Source organism: Pocillopora verrucosa, chromosome 2 (assembly GCF_036669915.1).
Source record: "Pocillopora verrucosa isolate sample1 chromosome 2, ASM3666991v2, whole genome shotgun sequence".
Lineage (NCBI taxonomy): Eukaryota > Metazoa > Cnidaria > Anthozoa > Scleractinia > Pocilloporidae > Pocillopora > Pocillopora verrucosa.
The window spans coordinates 10,730,712-10,747,975 of NC_089313.1; the positions used below are offsets into that span (position 1 = coordinate 10,730,712).

The 17,264-nt window shown below is 40.4% G+C and overlaps 2 protein-coding genes across 2 annotated transcripts; both read right to left on the reverse strand.

Annotated features, from left to right (window-relative positions):
• Positions 1 to 930: 930 nt before the first annotated feature.
• LOC131771219 (dapdiamide synthesis protein DdaC-like) lies at positions 931 to 3,639 on the reverse strand. The gene is made up of 3 exons (XM_059086990.2): positions 3,073 to 3,639; positions 1,995 to 2,201; positions 931 to 1,404 (listed from the first exon to the last, which is right to left on the reverse strand). The coding sequence occupies exons 1-3, from the start codon at positions 3,637 to 3,639 to the stop codon at positions 994 to 996; spliced, it is 1,185 nt and encodes a 394-aa protein (XP_058942973.2). The 3' UTR covers positions 931 to 993.
• A 6,846-nt stretch (positions 3,640 to 10,485) lies between these two features.
• On the reverse strand, positions 10,486 to 15,148 carry LOC131771305 (dapdiamide synthesis protein DdaC). Its single transcript, XM_059087082.2, has 4 exons — positions 15,043 to 15,148; positions 12,837 to 13,403; positions 12,021 to 12,227; positions 10,486 to 11,145 (listed from the first exon to the last, which is right to left on the reverse strand). Exons 2-4 carry the CDS (start codon positions 13,401 to 13,403, stop codon positions 10,735 to 10,737), a joined length of 1,185 nt encoding a protein of 394 aa, XP_058943065.2. The 5' UTR covers positions 15,043 to 15,148; the 3' UTR covers positions 10,486 to 10,734.
• Positions 15,149 to 17,264: the final 2,116 nt, after the last annotated feature.

Genomic DNA, 17,264 nt, shown 5'->3' on the forward strand with positions numbered 1-17,264 from the left:
GAAGGACGCCACCACAATATTCATCTATGTAACACAAAGGTATTGGGAAATAAGAAATGTCGGAACCGCGGAGTTTACCTCTCTTGCGAGCTTCGGTTATTAACAAAAGGCTGAACACCAATCATAAAAGAAATCAGGGCCTTGCTACATTATATTTTCCATAAATTTAAAACACCGAACACGTTTAAATAAAGTAGTCAGAATAGATGATGTAAGATTTGATTTCAACGAAAAAAATGTGCGTTCAGGGATTAAGGTTTACATACCTTGCCAGATTTGTAAAGAAATTGGCCAACTGAACAAATCTTAGATACTGAAATTACTAAGGGGCTCGTTTCCTATCAGAAACCATAATCTCTATATTTCTACGTGTTTCAACCTGCAGAGCACGTCAGGCAGACCAGAGGGACTTGAAAAATACGCTCTTAAAACCATAGGTTGGGTTCCAAGTCCTGGGCGGCTACTGTTGCTGTCTCGCTCAACTGACTTCCGTAGTATCAAAGGGTATAAAAAAACTGATTCTAACATTAAGAAGAAACCTTAAACGTGCATTTATGACGACAACTTAACTGATTTGTGTTATTATTATACATAGGTGTCAACATTTGTATTCGGTTTGGTTACAAGTAGGATAGGGCCGTGATTTCGTTTCATGCGCGACTTTTGCTTAATTTACGCGCCAAGAACACTCTGTTGTAAGTATGTATTTGCAATAATACATCTTCTGACGGGTGAGGGGCCAATTTAGCTGTAAGCTAGTTTTAAAAGCTTTATTTTGATTACCTTTACACAAGTGACTCTGAACAATGGCTCGTGAGAACGTCTCATATTAACACTACCTGAACAAAATCAATGCACCTTGCAGTACTCTTGAGAGGCAACGAAGACAATACTGAAGACACTGATTACAATATCGATTTGATTATCCCCAGCTCTTAAGGGCACAATTGTTTTTATCTACATACGTCTCACATTTCCGACGATTAGACTAATTTATTCACTGGTCAAGTAGGCGAAAAGGAGCCTGTCTCCTTTAAAGCTCAGTCGGCCATGTTGAACAGCAAGATTATCCAGCACCAACACATCTCTCTTCCGCCATGAAAATCCCACAGCATTTCGCCAGCCTGTCGCCCGGACATGCTCAATCACTTCCGGGTCAATCTCACCTCCGTCGCCATAAAGTGTGTGAGTTGGATACATGTGGTTGGGGAGAGACACGCCATCAAACATGGGAGACTCCTTGTAGTACGTGTTGTGATGAACGTTTGGTTGTGTGAACCAAATTTTGCGGCCTGTGACTGGATGAGTCGCCAGTGGTGGAAGTACGTACCAGTAATACAGATTTCCGGTGCCTTCCTCCCACTCATAATGAAACTTTTCTCTTTTCAAGTATTCTTCAACTTTCTACCATTCCAAAAAAAAAACAAAAAAAAAACAACGCATTCAATTGGAAATGATTCTTGATGCAGTTTAATACTACTGATGAATGAGAGGGACCAGTCCATGATATACCAATCAGTGTTTGTTTTTCAAAAACATAGAAAAGGTGAGAAAAATGAAGTGGATCAAAAACACAAAAGGAAGACAACGAGATGTCTAAATTGAAGGATATCACCACAATATTCATTTAGGGACCAGACATATAAGGGATGTACTATAAGAAACTTACTTTTTTTTAGTTGAATGGTAAGTCTTACGTTACAATGAATGAGCAATATTCTGTCGTCGAAATAAAAATGTGTATTTTATTTTCTTGGAGCCTCTGTTCATCCAGAAGAGTGAATGGTTACCGGCAAACTTTCAGGGAGACCCGGTGAAAGGTTGTGGGAGGGAGGGAGGGGGGTAGCTTGCAGTTGACTGGTACCCCAGGGAGTAGGAAAGGCAATACTTCTAGTCGTATAACGCTGCAGAAGCCGGGATAATATCCGATAAGATGAGCCACTAGGCTAGCTGTCACTCTTAACTCTTTACCGAAAGAGAAACATAACACATACCTTTGGGTCTTTGGTCATAAACGACTGTTGCCAAGAGGCATAGGGATGATGTTTCTCGTCAGGTAGGTATCGCGTGTAGCGTATTTGTCTTTCTTCCAGTATCCTTACCACTTCCGGATCAAGCTGATCGTAGACCTCGTTATTTCTGACCAGCGGAGTTACACCTCCCCATTCTTCGTTAGGCTCAGTGAGACAAAAGAAAATGACCTGTTATAAAGAGAATATGTTATTAGGAAATTACCATATGAGGGGAAAGCCAACCTCTCAAAATGTGTCGAAAATGTTTTTCGTCTGAGGGTTATGAAATGATAACTCTTAATCCGGGGAGCATAAAGGACTAAGGAGTTGGCGGATCAATGTTAGTATCTGACCAACTGCGCACCTACCCCTCCCCTAACCCAAAATTAACTCTAGATTGTTATCGGTTAATTGTCGTTGGTTTAAGGGAGGGGTGGGTAGGTTCGCAGTTGCTCAGAAACTTACATACGAGTTACTTACGAGTGTTTTGTCTGGGAGTCACCGTGACCTTATGATCACATGGAAACGTTTGGGTCCAATACCTGAGCCCAAATTCTCCTGTTTTGTTATTGCGTTTTATCCCATTCAAAAGTATCATTGAGTACTTTTGACTTCTAAGTGAGACTTAATCAAATCCTGTTAAGTGACATGCGATATACTATTATCCAGTTCAAGAGGATTAGCGTACCTCAAGTTTACGGTTAATTGATTCATTTTATCGAAACCGTGAATAACTCACTTGGCCACTTGTCTCTCTTTCAGGGTACAGTCTGTTTTTTTCTTTTTTTCTCAGGGGGAGAAACAGAGGATGGGGGGGGGGTGTAGGGGGGCTCACATGATTTTCAGGGGTAACGGATGGGGCATTAGTCGTTACCAACAGAGTATCAAGGATGGACGATAGAAAATTGACTGCAAATTTACTGCCGATAAGGGAAGGGGGAACATAAGAATATTGCAGAGGCTAATGGGGGGGTACATGCCACAACTAGATTCCTCCAATCCACCACCCATCTAAAAATTCTAAGGTCTAAATGTCTAATAGTGAATGGAAACGCATCACCTTCTTGGGATGAACTGGTGAACAAGCCATCTCATTATGAAGCTCGATGTTAAAATCTGGGGGATCACTAGTGGATAAATACACTTCCGTTTCACCTTCTGCTAGGTATCTGTTTCCGGTGCCACCTTCGTAATTCGTTGGTTTGTAGCCGAGGTTGTCCGCAAACTTGGCGAAATCTCCCGCCTCAAACAGGGGTAGATTTCGAAATAAGACAGCGCTGTATTTTGGAAGAACTTTATCAAGCTGTTCCCGGCAAAGCTGACCCCATTTATCAGGGGTCAGGTGATCAATAGATTCGGCGCGCAAAGCAAATGGGAATCCTTCTCTTGCAGATGAAAGGAATTTCGGGAGGCCCTTTCCACCAGATCCAGGCAGGTATTTCCTGCCAGCAATTTGATGTTTAAATTGCAGCGCTAAATCCTTGAGAGGTAAAGGTGTGAAGAACGACTGATTTTCTGGAACTTGAGGCTTTGAGGAAAAGGATATTGTTAGCCTGATCGCACATAAAATGGATCGTGTTCCATGGTGTACGGGATTCCCCGTGAAAACAGATTTTGATGTTGACATCTGCAAAATGATATATACATATTACTGAATAGTCGAAAGTAAAGAATATATTTTCAGGTAATAGATAATTTTAAGTCACCTTTCTTTGCTTAACGAATTATCTCTTTGGTTTTTAAGTTTTCAAGGAAAAACCAACACATTGATGGTTATTGTTCAAGTTCAGTTAATTTGACTTCTTTAAATCGGAGATTTATATTTTAACACATTTCGTGAATACATTTCACTATACTTTGCATCCTAAGAGAGGCTTTTCATTGCTAAGCACACAGCATACTAGTTACACCACGTACAGCCTATACGAGAAGGCCAATTATTGAAATGTTTGGAGACGAGCCAGGAAAATGGGAAAGATGCAGGAATTGAAATTTACAATTATGTTTACTACAGATGGTTTAGTCATTACTTCCTTCTTGTGTGGCTAAGAGGAGGCAGAATCATGAAGGTTAAACATCAGAGTTGAGAGGACATTCTGTTACGATAGCATCAAACTACAGGATGTGATATTGTAGCAATGACGCCTGATATCAACTCTGATTTTGATGAAAATACTCGATTTGGCGCCTTTGGGATGAAATGCTTGATTTTCATAGCGCATTAGTAATCATTTCGTTTGTAGGTTCGGAAGCTCGTCAGTGTGTGCGGTGAAATTAGTTCGCTCGAGAACTGCGTCGGGAACATAACAAGGCTCATGACCAGAAATACCTTTGTTGTTGTTTCCTCTGTCACCAATTAGAATTCTCTCGTCTCTCTAACGCCTGAATGCATAAATGAATTAAACTTTTGGAAAGACAATCTTGCTACCATCAACGGTTTGCCTTTGTGGCCCGTAAAGCGCAAACCAACGAAAATTGTATACTCAGATGCGTCTGATGCAACCTGCAGAAGTTATATTCAGTTCGAAAACAAAGTCCCCATGTAATTTGTGGTAATCCTAATAAGCAAATCAATATTTTGCCGGCACGTATTAGAGGTCCGGGGGCGGGTGCGAGGTGCGCGGAGACTTATGGGATCGTAGTTTGTAAGTAGAGGTCGTTAGTAGGGCAAGACATTTTACGGTCCGCCTTCGCCCTGTTAATTTGTTCCTTTTCGATTTCATTTTTGTCTAAATGTAGAGCTGTACTTGCATACTACCTTAAGTAACTGTGTATAACATGTCATTCATAGGATACCCTAAAACCCCAAGGGTGGCACCTGTAACATTTCTTTCGTTTTTCTAAATCTCAAATTACAATTTTTCTCTTCCTCTTCCTCTACCCCATTCGTTTTTTTTTTGTATTCACGCGCGGCGCGCGTGATTTTATAAATTAGCCAATCACGTCAAAGAACTTTAACCTTGACATTGGAAAACTGACGTGGACATTTTTCGCGTACTTTTAGCTTTGTTTTCGCGGAGTTTTAGTTGTTTTTTAGCTTTCGTTCGCGTAAATTTGTTACTCCTTTGTTTTCGGAGTTTTTATTTTAGTTGAAAGTTGAGGTTCTTTGAACAAGTTTAATACGTATTTTCTACGGAGTGTGGACTCTGGTCTCTTTTTTTGCGTAAATGGATTTTTTACATGGTGCCGAGACCCGGGAATATTGACTCACTGAAGAGTTCGATCTCTCGAAATTCTGGCTTTAATGACACAAGAGCACATCGAAGATGAAATCAAGGATACTGGAAACTTCAGAGAATCTATTCATCAAATGATAGTGGAAATTGACGAACTCTCAACACAGATTAACTGGAAAAGGCCGGAAATACAGATAAGTCAATTCCTCTCTCTAATTCTAATTCGTTTACTGAAAGTCTTGGAATCGGAAAGGGAAAACTGCCGAAGATTAACCTTGAGAAATTCCAAGTTGATCCTATTTTCTTTCAATCCATTCTGGGACTCATTTGCAAGTGCAGTCGATGACAACCCTGGTTTATCAGATGTTGACAAACTCAATTATTTGAGAAATCTGTTAGTAGGGCCAGTCGAGGGCTACCGCTTACAGCAGAAATTTACGAGTCAGCTAGAGCCATTCTAAAGAAACGATTTGAGCAACCTCAAGTAATCATTAATGCTCACATAGAGGGATTAGAGAAAGTATCAGCTGTAAGCGTGTACAATCATTTGAGACGTCTACGCCTTCTTTATGATCGAGTTGAAGCTCACGTTCGAGCTTTACAAGTCCTGGGAATAAACTCTGAATCGTATGGGAAGCTTTTGATTCCACTCCTCATGGAATAAGTACCTCCGAATATGCGCTTGAGAATTTCAAGGACCGTGGATCAACCAGAATGGGACTTGGATGTTTTACTTGACGCCTTTGACCATGAAATTGAAGCGAGAGAGCGATGCGAGCCGATTGGAACGAACCCGACCGATCCTTCTACCTCTAAGAACCCTTTCTTCAGCTCTTATTAATCAGTCTTAGGGATCTGTGACATGTACCAACCTGTTGAAATGAGAGAGCCGCTGCTTTATTTGTTTACGTCGCAACCATTTGGCAAGGAATTGTTCTCAAGGCAAGGCATGCCGCAATTTCTCAGGAAGACATCATATGTTAATCAGCGAGAAAGCCAACAGCAGTCGTGTCAACTCCGAAAATGCCGCTTAAAGAAGTAATGTAATGACCGTCAATGAAGCAAATCGCCGAGAAAACAAGTCCTCTACAACAGTGTACGTGGACTCAAACATGTCAATTTTGCTGCAAACGGCCAACGCCTTTGTGTCACGGATCCATCAACCTCATTCTGCTGTAACTATGCGCATTCTATTTGACAGTGGCAGCCACCGGAGCCAGATTTCCGAATGAGCGAAAGAAAAATTGGGTCTGTTTCCGAAGAGAAAAGAGAAGCTACTCATCAAAACGTTTGGACAAGAAAACGAAGACTTAAGAGAGTATGGCATTGTCGAATTCTGTGTCGGAGGATTGAGTCAAAGTTCAGGCGTTAAGATGATTGCTCATACCGTCCGTCTCATCTGCAGTCCTTTGACGAATCAAGCCGTACAGTTTGTTCAACAATCATACAGTCATCTGGCAGACTTGAAACTTGCAGATCAACCATCCGAAGACTGTGGTTCAGAAGTAGATGTCTTAATTGGCAATGATTTCTATTGGTCTTTCTTCACGGGAGACACGAAACGGGGGGAATCAGGACCTATGGCGATGAAGACGAGTCTTGGATGGGTGTTGTCTGGTCCTTTTCCCCAAACACCAGGTTCAGATACTGGTGTTCATTTAGTCACAAGCCATACCTTGCGTCTAGACACCTCCTCATGTGACGACACTGTTACCGAAAAGAGAATTTACGACCCGCTGCTGGAACATGTGAAAAAATTCTGGGAGAAAGAAGCTATCGGTGTGTCAACACAAGAAAAGACAGTGCATTAGAAATTCTTGGATACTATTCATGTTAACAACGGCCGCTGTGAAGTCTCTCTTCCTTGGAAAGAACAGCACGCATTACTACCGGATGACTGATGCCCATGCCGTTTCTCGCCTGGCTTCTGTTCTAAAACGTCTAAGAAAGAATCGTGAGTTGTTTGGCAACCGCATCATTGAAGAGCAATCTTCGCGAGGAATAATCTCCGATGTCGATCTCGACATACCAGTCGAAGTTGGTCACGTACATTATTTACCGCATCATCCAGTTGTGCGCGAAGATAAAAGACGTACGTAAGTGAGGATAGTCTATGATGTATCCGCTAAGTCTACTGGTCCAGCGTCAAATGACTGCCTTCATGCAGGTCTATTATTGCTTTCTGAAATACCCGATGTTCTGATGCGTTTCAGGTACCACCGAGTTGCTTTTGAGGTACTCGCAGTGGTTATCTGACCTGTCAAAAGCTGTATGTGTCCCGATCCAGCAATGTTTTCTTCCAGACGAGAGCATAATTTCGCTTCAACTACGGTTCGGAAGTAGCGTACACGGCAGCTGTATATCTCAGAATGGAAACGAGTCAAGGAGTATACGTTTATTTGTTGATGAGTAAGTCACGAGTCGTACCGCTTTCCAAGCAAACCATTCCCAGAATTTAGCTCTTAGCGTCACTCATACTATCCAGGTTGATTACCCGAGTCCGTTCAGCCCTACTTCCATTGGTCAAGATTACAGAAATATTTTTGCTGGACAGATTCCACTACGACTCTTCACTGGATAAAGGGGGTTGGACAAAGAATGCAAGCAATTCGTTGAAAACAGAGTCAAGGAAATCCGTCAGAATGTGCCGCTCAAAGCGTGGAACTATTGCCCCGAAAGTCAGAATCCCGCAGACTTACTCTCCCGTGGTATGGGATAAGATGCGTTGAAACAGTCACAACTATGGTGACATGGTCCATTTCGGCTAATGAAAGAAAAGAAGATTTGGCCTTACTTCGGAAACTCCCAACTTCAAGTGCTTATTTTGAAGAAATGCGTCTGAAAGCCAAAGGAAACTGGGCTTCTTATTGACTCTTCGATGATTTCGTTAACAAATATCTTCGAACCCCAGAAGTACAGAGACTTTAAGAAGCTGATACGATTAACAGCACTGGTGCTCAGAGCCGTGAAGAATTTCAAAACTGGAACACGTGGTGAGGAACCGAATGGCCTTTTGAGTACCGGAGAGTATGCTCTCGAAGAAATTCTATGGATCCGCGAAATGCAACAGTCTGTAATCAAGTCACATACATTTAAGGAATTGAAACAACAGCTAGCATTGTACACAGATGAAAGCGAGTTGCTTCGATGTAATGGAAGACTACAGAATCTTACGATTCCATTTAACGCCAAGTTCCCCATTTTCCTGCCATCAGATCATGACCTAACCGTTCTTATCATTCGAGATTGCCACAAGTGAGTCCAACAAAACGGAGTAAGAGAAACCTTGGCAGAACAAAGGTCTAGATTCTAGTTTGTGAAGGAAAGACAAGTCGTTCGCAAGGATTCTTTCAAAATGCGTGTTAGAAGACGAGAAGTCGATCAGTCTCTTCAGGAACAAGAGGACTCCTTTTAAAGGTAAACTGATCGAGGGAGGAAGATGTAGAAAATCTCTTTGGTTTTTTTAAATTTCAAGTTACAATTTTTCTCTTCCTCTCTTCCCTTTGTATTTTTTTTTTATTCACGTGCGGCGCGCGTGATTTCACAAATTAGCCAATCACGTCAAAGAGCTTTAACCTTGACATTGGAAAACTGACGTGGACATTTTTCGCGTACTTTTAGTTTTGTTTTCGCGGAGTTTTAGATTTTTTTAACTTTCGTTCGCGTAAATTTGTTGCTCCTCTGTTTGGAATTTAAAGAAGTTTCGGAGTTTTTGTTTTAGCTAAATATTGTGGTTCTTTTAGCAAGTTTAATACATATTTTCTACGTAGTTTGGACTCGAGTCTCTTTTCGTAAATGGATTTTTTTACAGCAACGCTGCCTTGGTTGGGGGTTCACGTTCCCCGTTTTTCCCACCTGCTAGTTTTTAGAGGTTTTCGTGTCCGGCTTTGGTGCTTTTAGTTTACTTCAATCGTAAAAGACTTTTGTAAGCATATCGATTTGGCGTTAAATAAACGGTGGCTTGGCTGGCCAACGCGCTTGGAGGGTAATAGAATACAGAATACAACCTCTTTCCATGATTACCGACAGTAGTACATGCAACTGAACCTTTCAATGACCATTAACATGGGAATATTCCTTTTAGGAATTAAACATGAAATTTTGATTCAAAGCACAGTCTCTAAGTCATTGTTTCTATGTATATTATGCTGCAAAAGTCTGTGTTCTTTTTTTATAGATCAGATATCAGCTTTTTCTAAAAACCTTGATTGACTTCTCTTCGTCAAAAGTCATTTCAGAGCTTGCCTCAAAATTAGAAAGCCCTCCGACTTACCTGCTCAACGCCTGTTATCCCGCTCAGGCTAATGTTGCAACAACAAGATGGTGATCGCCGGATTTACCTTTGACAACGACTAGGGCTGGGTGCAACGGCAAAGTTGTTTGCTTTACTCTTTGAAAATTACGAGCTTCGCGTTGTCCATAGACGCTTATTTATATTAGAGGTTCATTATACCCGTTAAATACCCCTGCAAGAGGTAAATATTTTTCATCCGTGACTTACCAGTAAGTATTTCTAGTTCCAAAACATCAAAAAAGCTGTGAAAAACGACCTGAATAAAAAACACTAAGGGGAAATAAAAAGATGACCGAATTGAAGGACACCACCACAATATTCATCTATGTAATAGGAGAGTAGAGAGAGATAGGAAAGATCGATGCAGCGGAGTTTACCTCTCTTCCGAGTTCCTGTCATTAACAAAAGGCTGAGCACTAATCAATCTATAAATTTAAAACACCGAACACATTTAAATAAAGTAGTCAGAATAGATAATGTAAACTTTGATTTCAAGGTAAAAAGTGTGTTCAGGGATTAAGGTTTGTATACCTTGCTAGATTTGCAAAGAAATTGGCCAACTGAACAAATTTAAATACTGAAATTACTAGGGGACTCGTTTTCTATCAGACACCATAATCTCTAAGACACATATTTCTACGTGTTTCAAAAAGCACGTCAGGCAGATCAGAGGGACTTGAAAAATATGCTCTTAAAACCACAGGTTGGGTTCCAAGTCCTGGGCGGCTACTGTTGTAATCTCGCTCAACTGACTTCCTTAGTATCAAAGGGCATAACAAAATTGATTCCATCATTAGAAGAAACCTTAAACGTGCATTTATGACGACAACTTAACTGATTTATGTTATTGTTATACATAGGTGTCAAGATTTGGATTCGGTTTGGCCACAAGGAGGATGGGGCCGCGATTTCGTTTCACGCACGACTTTCGCTTAATTTACGCGCTAACAACACTCTATTGTAAGTATGTACATACAATAATACACCCTTTTGACGGGTGAGAGGCCAATTTAGCCATAGGCCACTATTAAAAGCTTTATTTTGATTACTTTTACAAAATTGACTCTGATAACGTGATAACGTCCGTATTAACACTACTTGAACAAATTTAATGGACCTTGCAGTACTTTGGGGAGGCAATGGAGGCAATACTGAAGGCACAGATTACAATATCGATCTGATTATTCACAGCTCTTAAGGACACAGTTTTTTTTATTTACATACGTCTCACATTTCCGACGACTAAACTAATTCATTCAGCCGTCAAGTAGGCGAGAAGGAGCCTGTCTCCTTTAAAGCTCAGTCGGCCATGTTGAACAGCAAGATTGTCCAGCACCAGCACATCTCTCTTCCGCCATGGAAATCCCACAGCATTTCGCCAACCCGTCGCCCGGACATGTTCAATCACCTCTGGGTCAATCTCACTTCCGTCGCCATAAAGTGTGTGAGTTGGATACATGTGGTTGGGGAGAGACACGCCATCAAACATGGGGGACTCCTTGTAGTACGTGTTGTGATGAACGTTTGGTTGTGTGAACCAAATTTTGCGGCCTGTAACTGGATGAGTCGCCAGTGGTGGGAGTACATACCAGTAATACAGATTTCCAGTGCTTTCCTCCCACTCGTAATTGAACTTTTCTCTTTTCAAGTATTCCTCCACCTTCTACCATGCAAAAAAAGAAGAAAGGACAACACATTCAAACGGAAGTGGGATCGGATAAATATCATCGTGACTCTACCAAACTACTCCCCCACCAGGTGATTCCCTTATAAGCCTCTATTTCTTAGAGTCGTTTAGGTGAGCTTATTACCAGAGATACTTTTTTTTTATGGGGAACTGAATGGAGGAATCAACGCGTTCAGTTTTCCAAACAAGATTTCAAGAAATGCACTGAAACTCAGACATTTAGCGTATCTGAAAGTGGCGACAAAATGAGACCAAGCGTCGACGTTATGTCTTCACAGGTTTCATTAACAATTTCCATTTTCCACGGTATTTTTGAAGACAGCTTAGAATCGTTTTTCAGTTCTCAGCATATTCTACATGGTTCTGACCGATCTTAAATGTAGTTTTTCTCATAAAGTTAGGGGTATATAATTTGTGAATGGGATAGCAAAGACTGAACATACTGATAAGCCGGTAGGGGCTTAATATACATATATTTTTGTTATAATATTTTACTCCTCAGAAACCAAGGGGAATTTATTCATTTTGTTTTTCAGTTAAATGATAAGTCTTACGTTACAATGAATGAGCAATATTCTGTCGCAGAAATAGACATAGACATTTTATTATCTCAGTGCCTCTGTTCATCCGGAAGAGTGAATGGTTAACGGCAAACTTTCAGGGAGGCCCGGTGAAAGGTTGCGAGAGGGAGGAGGGGGGGTAGCCTGGAATTGACTGGCACCCCGGGGAGAAGGAAAGGCAATACTTCTAGTCGTATAACGCTGCGGGAACCGGGATAATATCAGATAAGATGAGCCACTGGGCTAGCAGTCACTCTTAACTCTTTACCGAAAGAGAAACATAACACATACCTTTGGGTCTTTGGTCATAAACGACTGTTGCCAAGAGGCATAGGGATGATGTTTCTCGTCAGGTAGGTATCGCGTGTAGCGTATTTGTTTTTCTTCCAGTATCCTTACCACTTCCGGATCAAGCTGATCGTAGATCTCATTATTTCTGACCAGCGGAGTTACACCTCCCCATTCTTCGTTAGGCTCAGTGAGACAAAAGAAAATGACCTGTTATAAAGAGAATATGTTATTAGGCAATCACCATATGAGGGGAAAGCCAACCTCTCAAAATTGTTTCGTCTGAAGGTTATGAAATGATAATTCTTAATCCGGGGAGCAAAAAGTACGAAGGAGTCGGCGGATCAATGTTAGTATCTGACCAACTGCGCACCTACCCACCTCTCCCCTGACCCTGAACTAAATCTAACTTGTTATCAGTTTTCTGTTGTTGGTTTAGGGGAGGGGTAGGTTCGCGGTTGCTCAGAAACTTACATTGATGCGAGTTGAATATGCCGAGTGTTGATTGACAATTTACTGCCGATGAGGGAAGGGGGAACATAAGAATATTGCAGAGGCTTATGGGGGGTACACATGAATTTTGTCATGTCACAACCAGATTCCTCCAACCCCCCCACCCATTACCCCCCTTCCTCCTTCCCCCCCCCCCTCCCTGGCTGACCAGTTCCTTAATGATATTTTACACGCCTAAAGTATCCTTTAAACGTTTGCTTTAATCGAGGACTCCTTGTCTTAATTTGAGAACTTGTAAAATGAAACTCTGGAGACGTTTTAAAATTCTTAAGTCTAAATGTGTAAAAGTGAGTGGAAATACATCACCTTCTTGGGATGAACTGGTGAACAAGCCATCTCATTATGAAGCTCGATGTTAAAATCTGGGGGATCACTGGTGGATAAATACACTTCCGTTTCACCTTCTGCTAAGTATCTGTTTCCGGTACCACCTTCGTAATTCGTTGGTTTGTAGCCGAGGTTGTCCGCAAACTTGGCGAAATCTCCGGCTTCAAAAAGGGGCAGATTGCGAAATAAGACAGCGTTGTATTTTGGAAGAACTCTATCGAGCTGTTCCCGGCAAAGCTGACCCCATTTATCAGGGGTCAGGTGATCAATAGATTCGGCGCGTAAAGCAAATGGAAATCCTTCTCTTGCGGATGAAAGGAATTTCGGGAGGCCCTTTCCACCAGATCCAGGTAGGTATTTCCTGCCAGCAATTTGATGTTTAAATTGCAGCGCTAAATCCTTGGGAGGTAAAGGTGTGAAGAACGACTGATTTTCTGCAACTTGAGGCTTTGAGGAAAAGGACATTGTTAGCTTGATCGCACACAAAATGGATCGTGTTCCATGGTGTACGGGATTCCTCATGAAAACAGATTTTGATGTTAACATCTGCAAAATGATATATACATATTACTGAATAGTCGAAGTCAAGAGATTTATATTTGAACGTATTTTGTTGATGCATTTCACTACTTTGCATCTTAAGAGCGGTTTTTCATCAATAGGCATGCGGTTAGCGGATACTAATTACAGCACGTACAGCCTATACGGGGAGGCCAATCATTGAAATGTTTGGAGAGGAGCCAAGAAAATGGGACAGATGCAGGAATTGAAATTTCTTAATAATCCTGAAGCGAAACATTTAAAAATTAAAAGAAAAGAATCATAAACAAACTGAAATTCTCCATTTAGTAGACAATATGTGATTTACAATTAGGTTTACTGCAGTTTTACTGGTTTAGTCAAAACTTCCTTCTTGTGATTGGCTAAGAGGAGGCAGAGTCTTAAAGGTTAGACATCATAGTTGAGAGGACATTGTGTTACGATAGCATCAAACTACAGGATGTGATATTGTAGCAATGACGCCTGATATCAACTCTGATTTTGATGAAAGTACTCGATTTGGCGCCCTTGAGATGACCTTCACTTCAAATTTTTTTCTGAGACGTGTGTTTGATTTTCATAGCGCGTCAGTAATCGCTAAGAATACCTGGGATGCGGAAAAGAAAAGATGATTGTAATGTAAGGAATTCGAGTTCGTTTCGTTTGTAGAATCAATAACTGAAAGATAAACTCGTGTCCTCCCTGAGAACATCAGCAGCGCCGACCTTATCAGCATTATATTCAATAAAAAACAAACACAACATTTGCATTTGCAAAGTATTGGCGCAAGTTGTGTTTTTTTCTATTGTTATTTTGTTCAAAAACGTATGCTGAGTCATACTGCGTTGTTTCTGTCAGTTTTTCCCATGAGACCCGTATTTTATATATATATTTATATATATATATATATACCCTTGTGTTCACAGTCAGTAACTGTACCATGGTTTGGATTGAATTGGGAGTTTGTCTTTGCCTTGTCGAAAAGTCATATGCGCCTCACATTAGTTACGCGTAAAATAATTAAGTGCAAGTATTCAATTAATCTTTTTCTTCCTTCTGAATTCACTCGATTTTCGCCGCGTAACTAGATCTCTTACGATAACCATTTACTCAAAGTGATACAGTTTTACGACCCCGCATCGAGTATTTGAGTATTCTCTCTCAGAAGTGTAGGACATTCTATCCGTTATTCCAATGACGCTAATAAAAGCGGACCTTGTTAAAACATTGAATACAAACTTAAAACGGAGAAAGTTAACTTAGGTTCTACTCGATTCATAGCTAGGAAACTTAATCTACTGAACAATTATTAGCGAGATCGTAATTTTCAGCTTTACTAGGTTTGTCAATGTCCGCATCAATGTAGTAAAAGTACTATTACACTGTCTTACCATTTTTTGTGAGCGCTGGTGATTCGCTCAACCACTCAATACTTGAGTATCAATAAGTGAATCGCATGAAATCAGCTTTTGATAAGTTTGTATCATTGTAGTGGAGCCCTTTACGCGTAAGAGTGCAGAGTGTGTGAGACCTAATCTAGTTAACAAACACAACCGCAATTTCAAGTATGGATAAAAGTTTTCCCTATTATCAATGTTAATAAAAGTGGTTGCAAAGAATGAAATTTGCAGAAGGATAATCCCACCTTATTCTTCTCAAAGGAGCTGTCAACAATTCTGTAAGATTCGATTGTGAAAAAGTCTCCGCATTGGAGCGATTCGTGGGCCAGTTGAAGTCTCGGCTTCTACAACGTATTGATATCCGAGGTGTGCCCAGCTTAAGTACAAATATCTTCACATCACACTTAATGATATTAGACACAGCGCATTTTATTTTGATTGGCATAACCGATTTGGAAAATACGATTTTTATGACGTTGTTATCCTGGAAATGCAGACCAGCTCTGGCATCAGTTATTTATTTTCCTTCCATCAATGCAGGCTGCAATTTGCTCTGAACTTTTCCCAGAGCATGACAGAAATGAAAGAATGTAGGCTTGCTCTTAGCCATTTCCGGCTGGCTTTTTAAAACCAATATTATACCTTCTCTTTGTCACTTGTTAAGTTAAATTCAAATGAGCTATTTCAGATATAGGCTCAAAAGGTCTTTTATTTGCTTGCGACTGGAATTTCCAAAATATTTCGGACGTAATAATAACACTTCTTTCTCCACGGTGTAATAAACACTTAATTAACTGAAAACTATACCTTAGGGAAAATCAAATTGGAGTTGAAGTTTTCGACTTCGCTAGAAAGACACGCAAGCTTTACTGTACTTGAGGAGCAAATTCTACAATCTCTCTCTCATAATTCAATTCTACGCAAGGGTTAAAGGTGTTAAGACTTTTTCCTAGCGCGTATAACACGGCAAACAGTTTCTTTTTTACTTCCACAGCCAATATTTATCGATACACCACAGTCGACTGATAAATATGCCAAATATCATAAAACCCTAGTGGCATTTCCGAGGCCAGCAATGGCCAACATTTTATATCGCTTAAGGCATCCGATCTATATAAATTAGTTTGTAAAGGTAGCTAAACTCTTCTCACAAATATGCTGATAGAAGAACCGTTATGTCGATGTCGTGTGTCTGACATCATGCACCATCTCCTCGAATCACTTTGGGAGGGAGCGAGAGTTTAAAAGATGTTTCTTAACAGCAACTCCAGTGCATAACTTAACTTGACATTAAAAGCAGAGGAGGCAAGTGACGTATATTTGTAATAAATATGCGATAAAATGATAATAACTTTAAGTGTAGAAACTCTGAGAGAAAATCGACCGACCCTTAAAAAATTTTGGAATTGGTTTGAAACATTCGATAACCTCACAACAAATACTACTTCAGGAGTCAAATTTAGATCGCTGTAATAATTTGAGTTAAAATTCACCGCTTGTACTTGTACAGAAATGGCTATCGGTCGCTTTTTGTTCCTTTATAAATATTTGAAGAAGACATTTCCTCTTTCGCGTAATGACACGCCCATGACTTAATTTTAGACCCACTTCATTGCATTAAGAACATATATTCGACCACAACAGACAACTACGTAAGACTCACAACATACCTTTTTCGCTTCAAAACCAGAGAGGGAAATTGGATTCGATGTCATCTTGGGAGAAGCATTTGTTCACAAAAATATTCACGTTAATCCTCTATTGTTTCATGAGCGAGTACAACGCTAAATAGTTAATTAGCATATTTTCTCACATTTTTGTTAATTATCTCGAAATAAAATCACTGATGGTGTAATTGACGATAGAAGGCAACAAAGGAATCGTCCTCAGCATGCAGTGAAGTTCTCCGAGACTTTCAGCAGTTTTCGACGACAACAGTTAATGAGCAAATCAAAAGTTTTGCTCGAGTAAATTTTTTTTTGTTATGTTTGAACCTTCTGATGTAAGTTAACAGCGAGATGTCCCAAAATTTATCCTCATTGAGAACGGTCGTCAGTTTTTCATGGTAGACAAGAGAGAGGTCTGGCGTCGTCAAAGACAGTAAACACGACGAGCCACTTGTTTAACTCTTAAGAGAAATATAAGTTTGTTTTTCATTCAAAGTTTTTGTGAGCGTCGCCCTTGCGACTGCTTAAACTCTGATATGATCATACTGTATGTAAAACAAGTATGCGGACTGACAAGGTTGAAATTTCGGAATCTACTACTACGCATCGAGAATGCTAGATGATACCCGCATGACGCACAAATTGTCGTATTGATGCCCTAATTTTGTGGCAATAACAAGATGCTCGAATCTGATTGGTTCTTAACAGTCTTTATTTCTTACTTAATATAGCTTATGCAGCACAAAACTTTCCCATTTGGCTTGTGTGAATATAAGCATCTTGCTATCGGACTGGTCAAA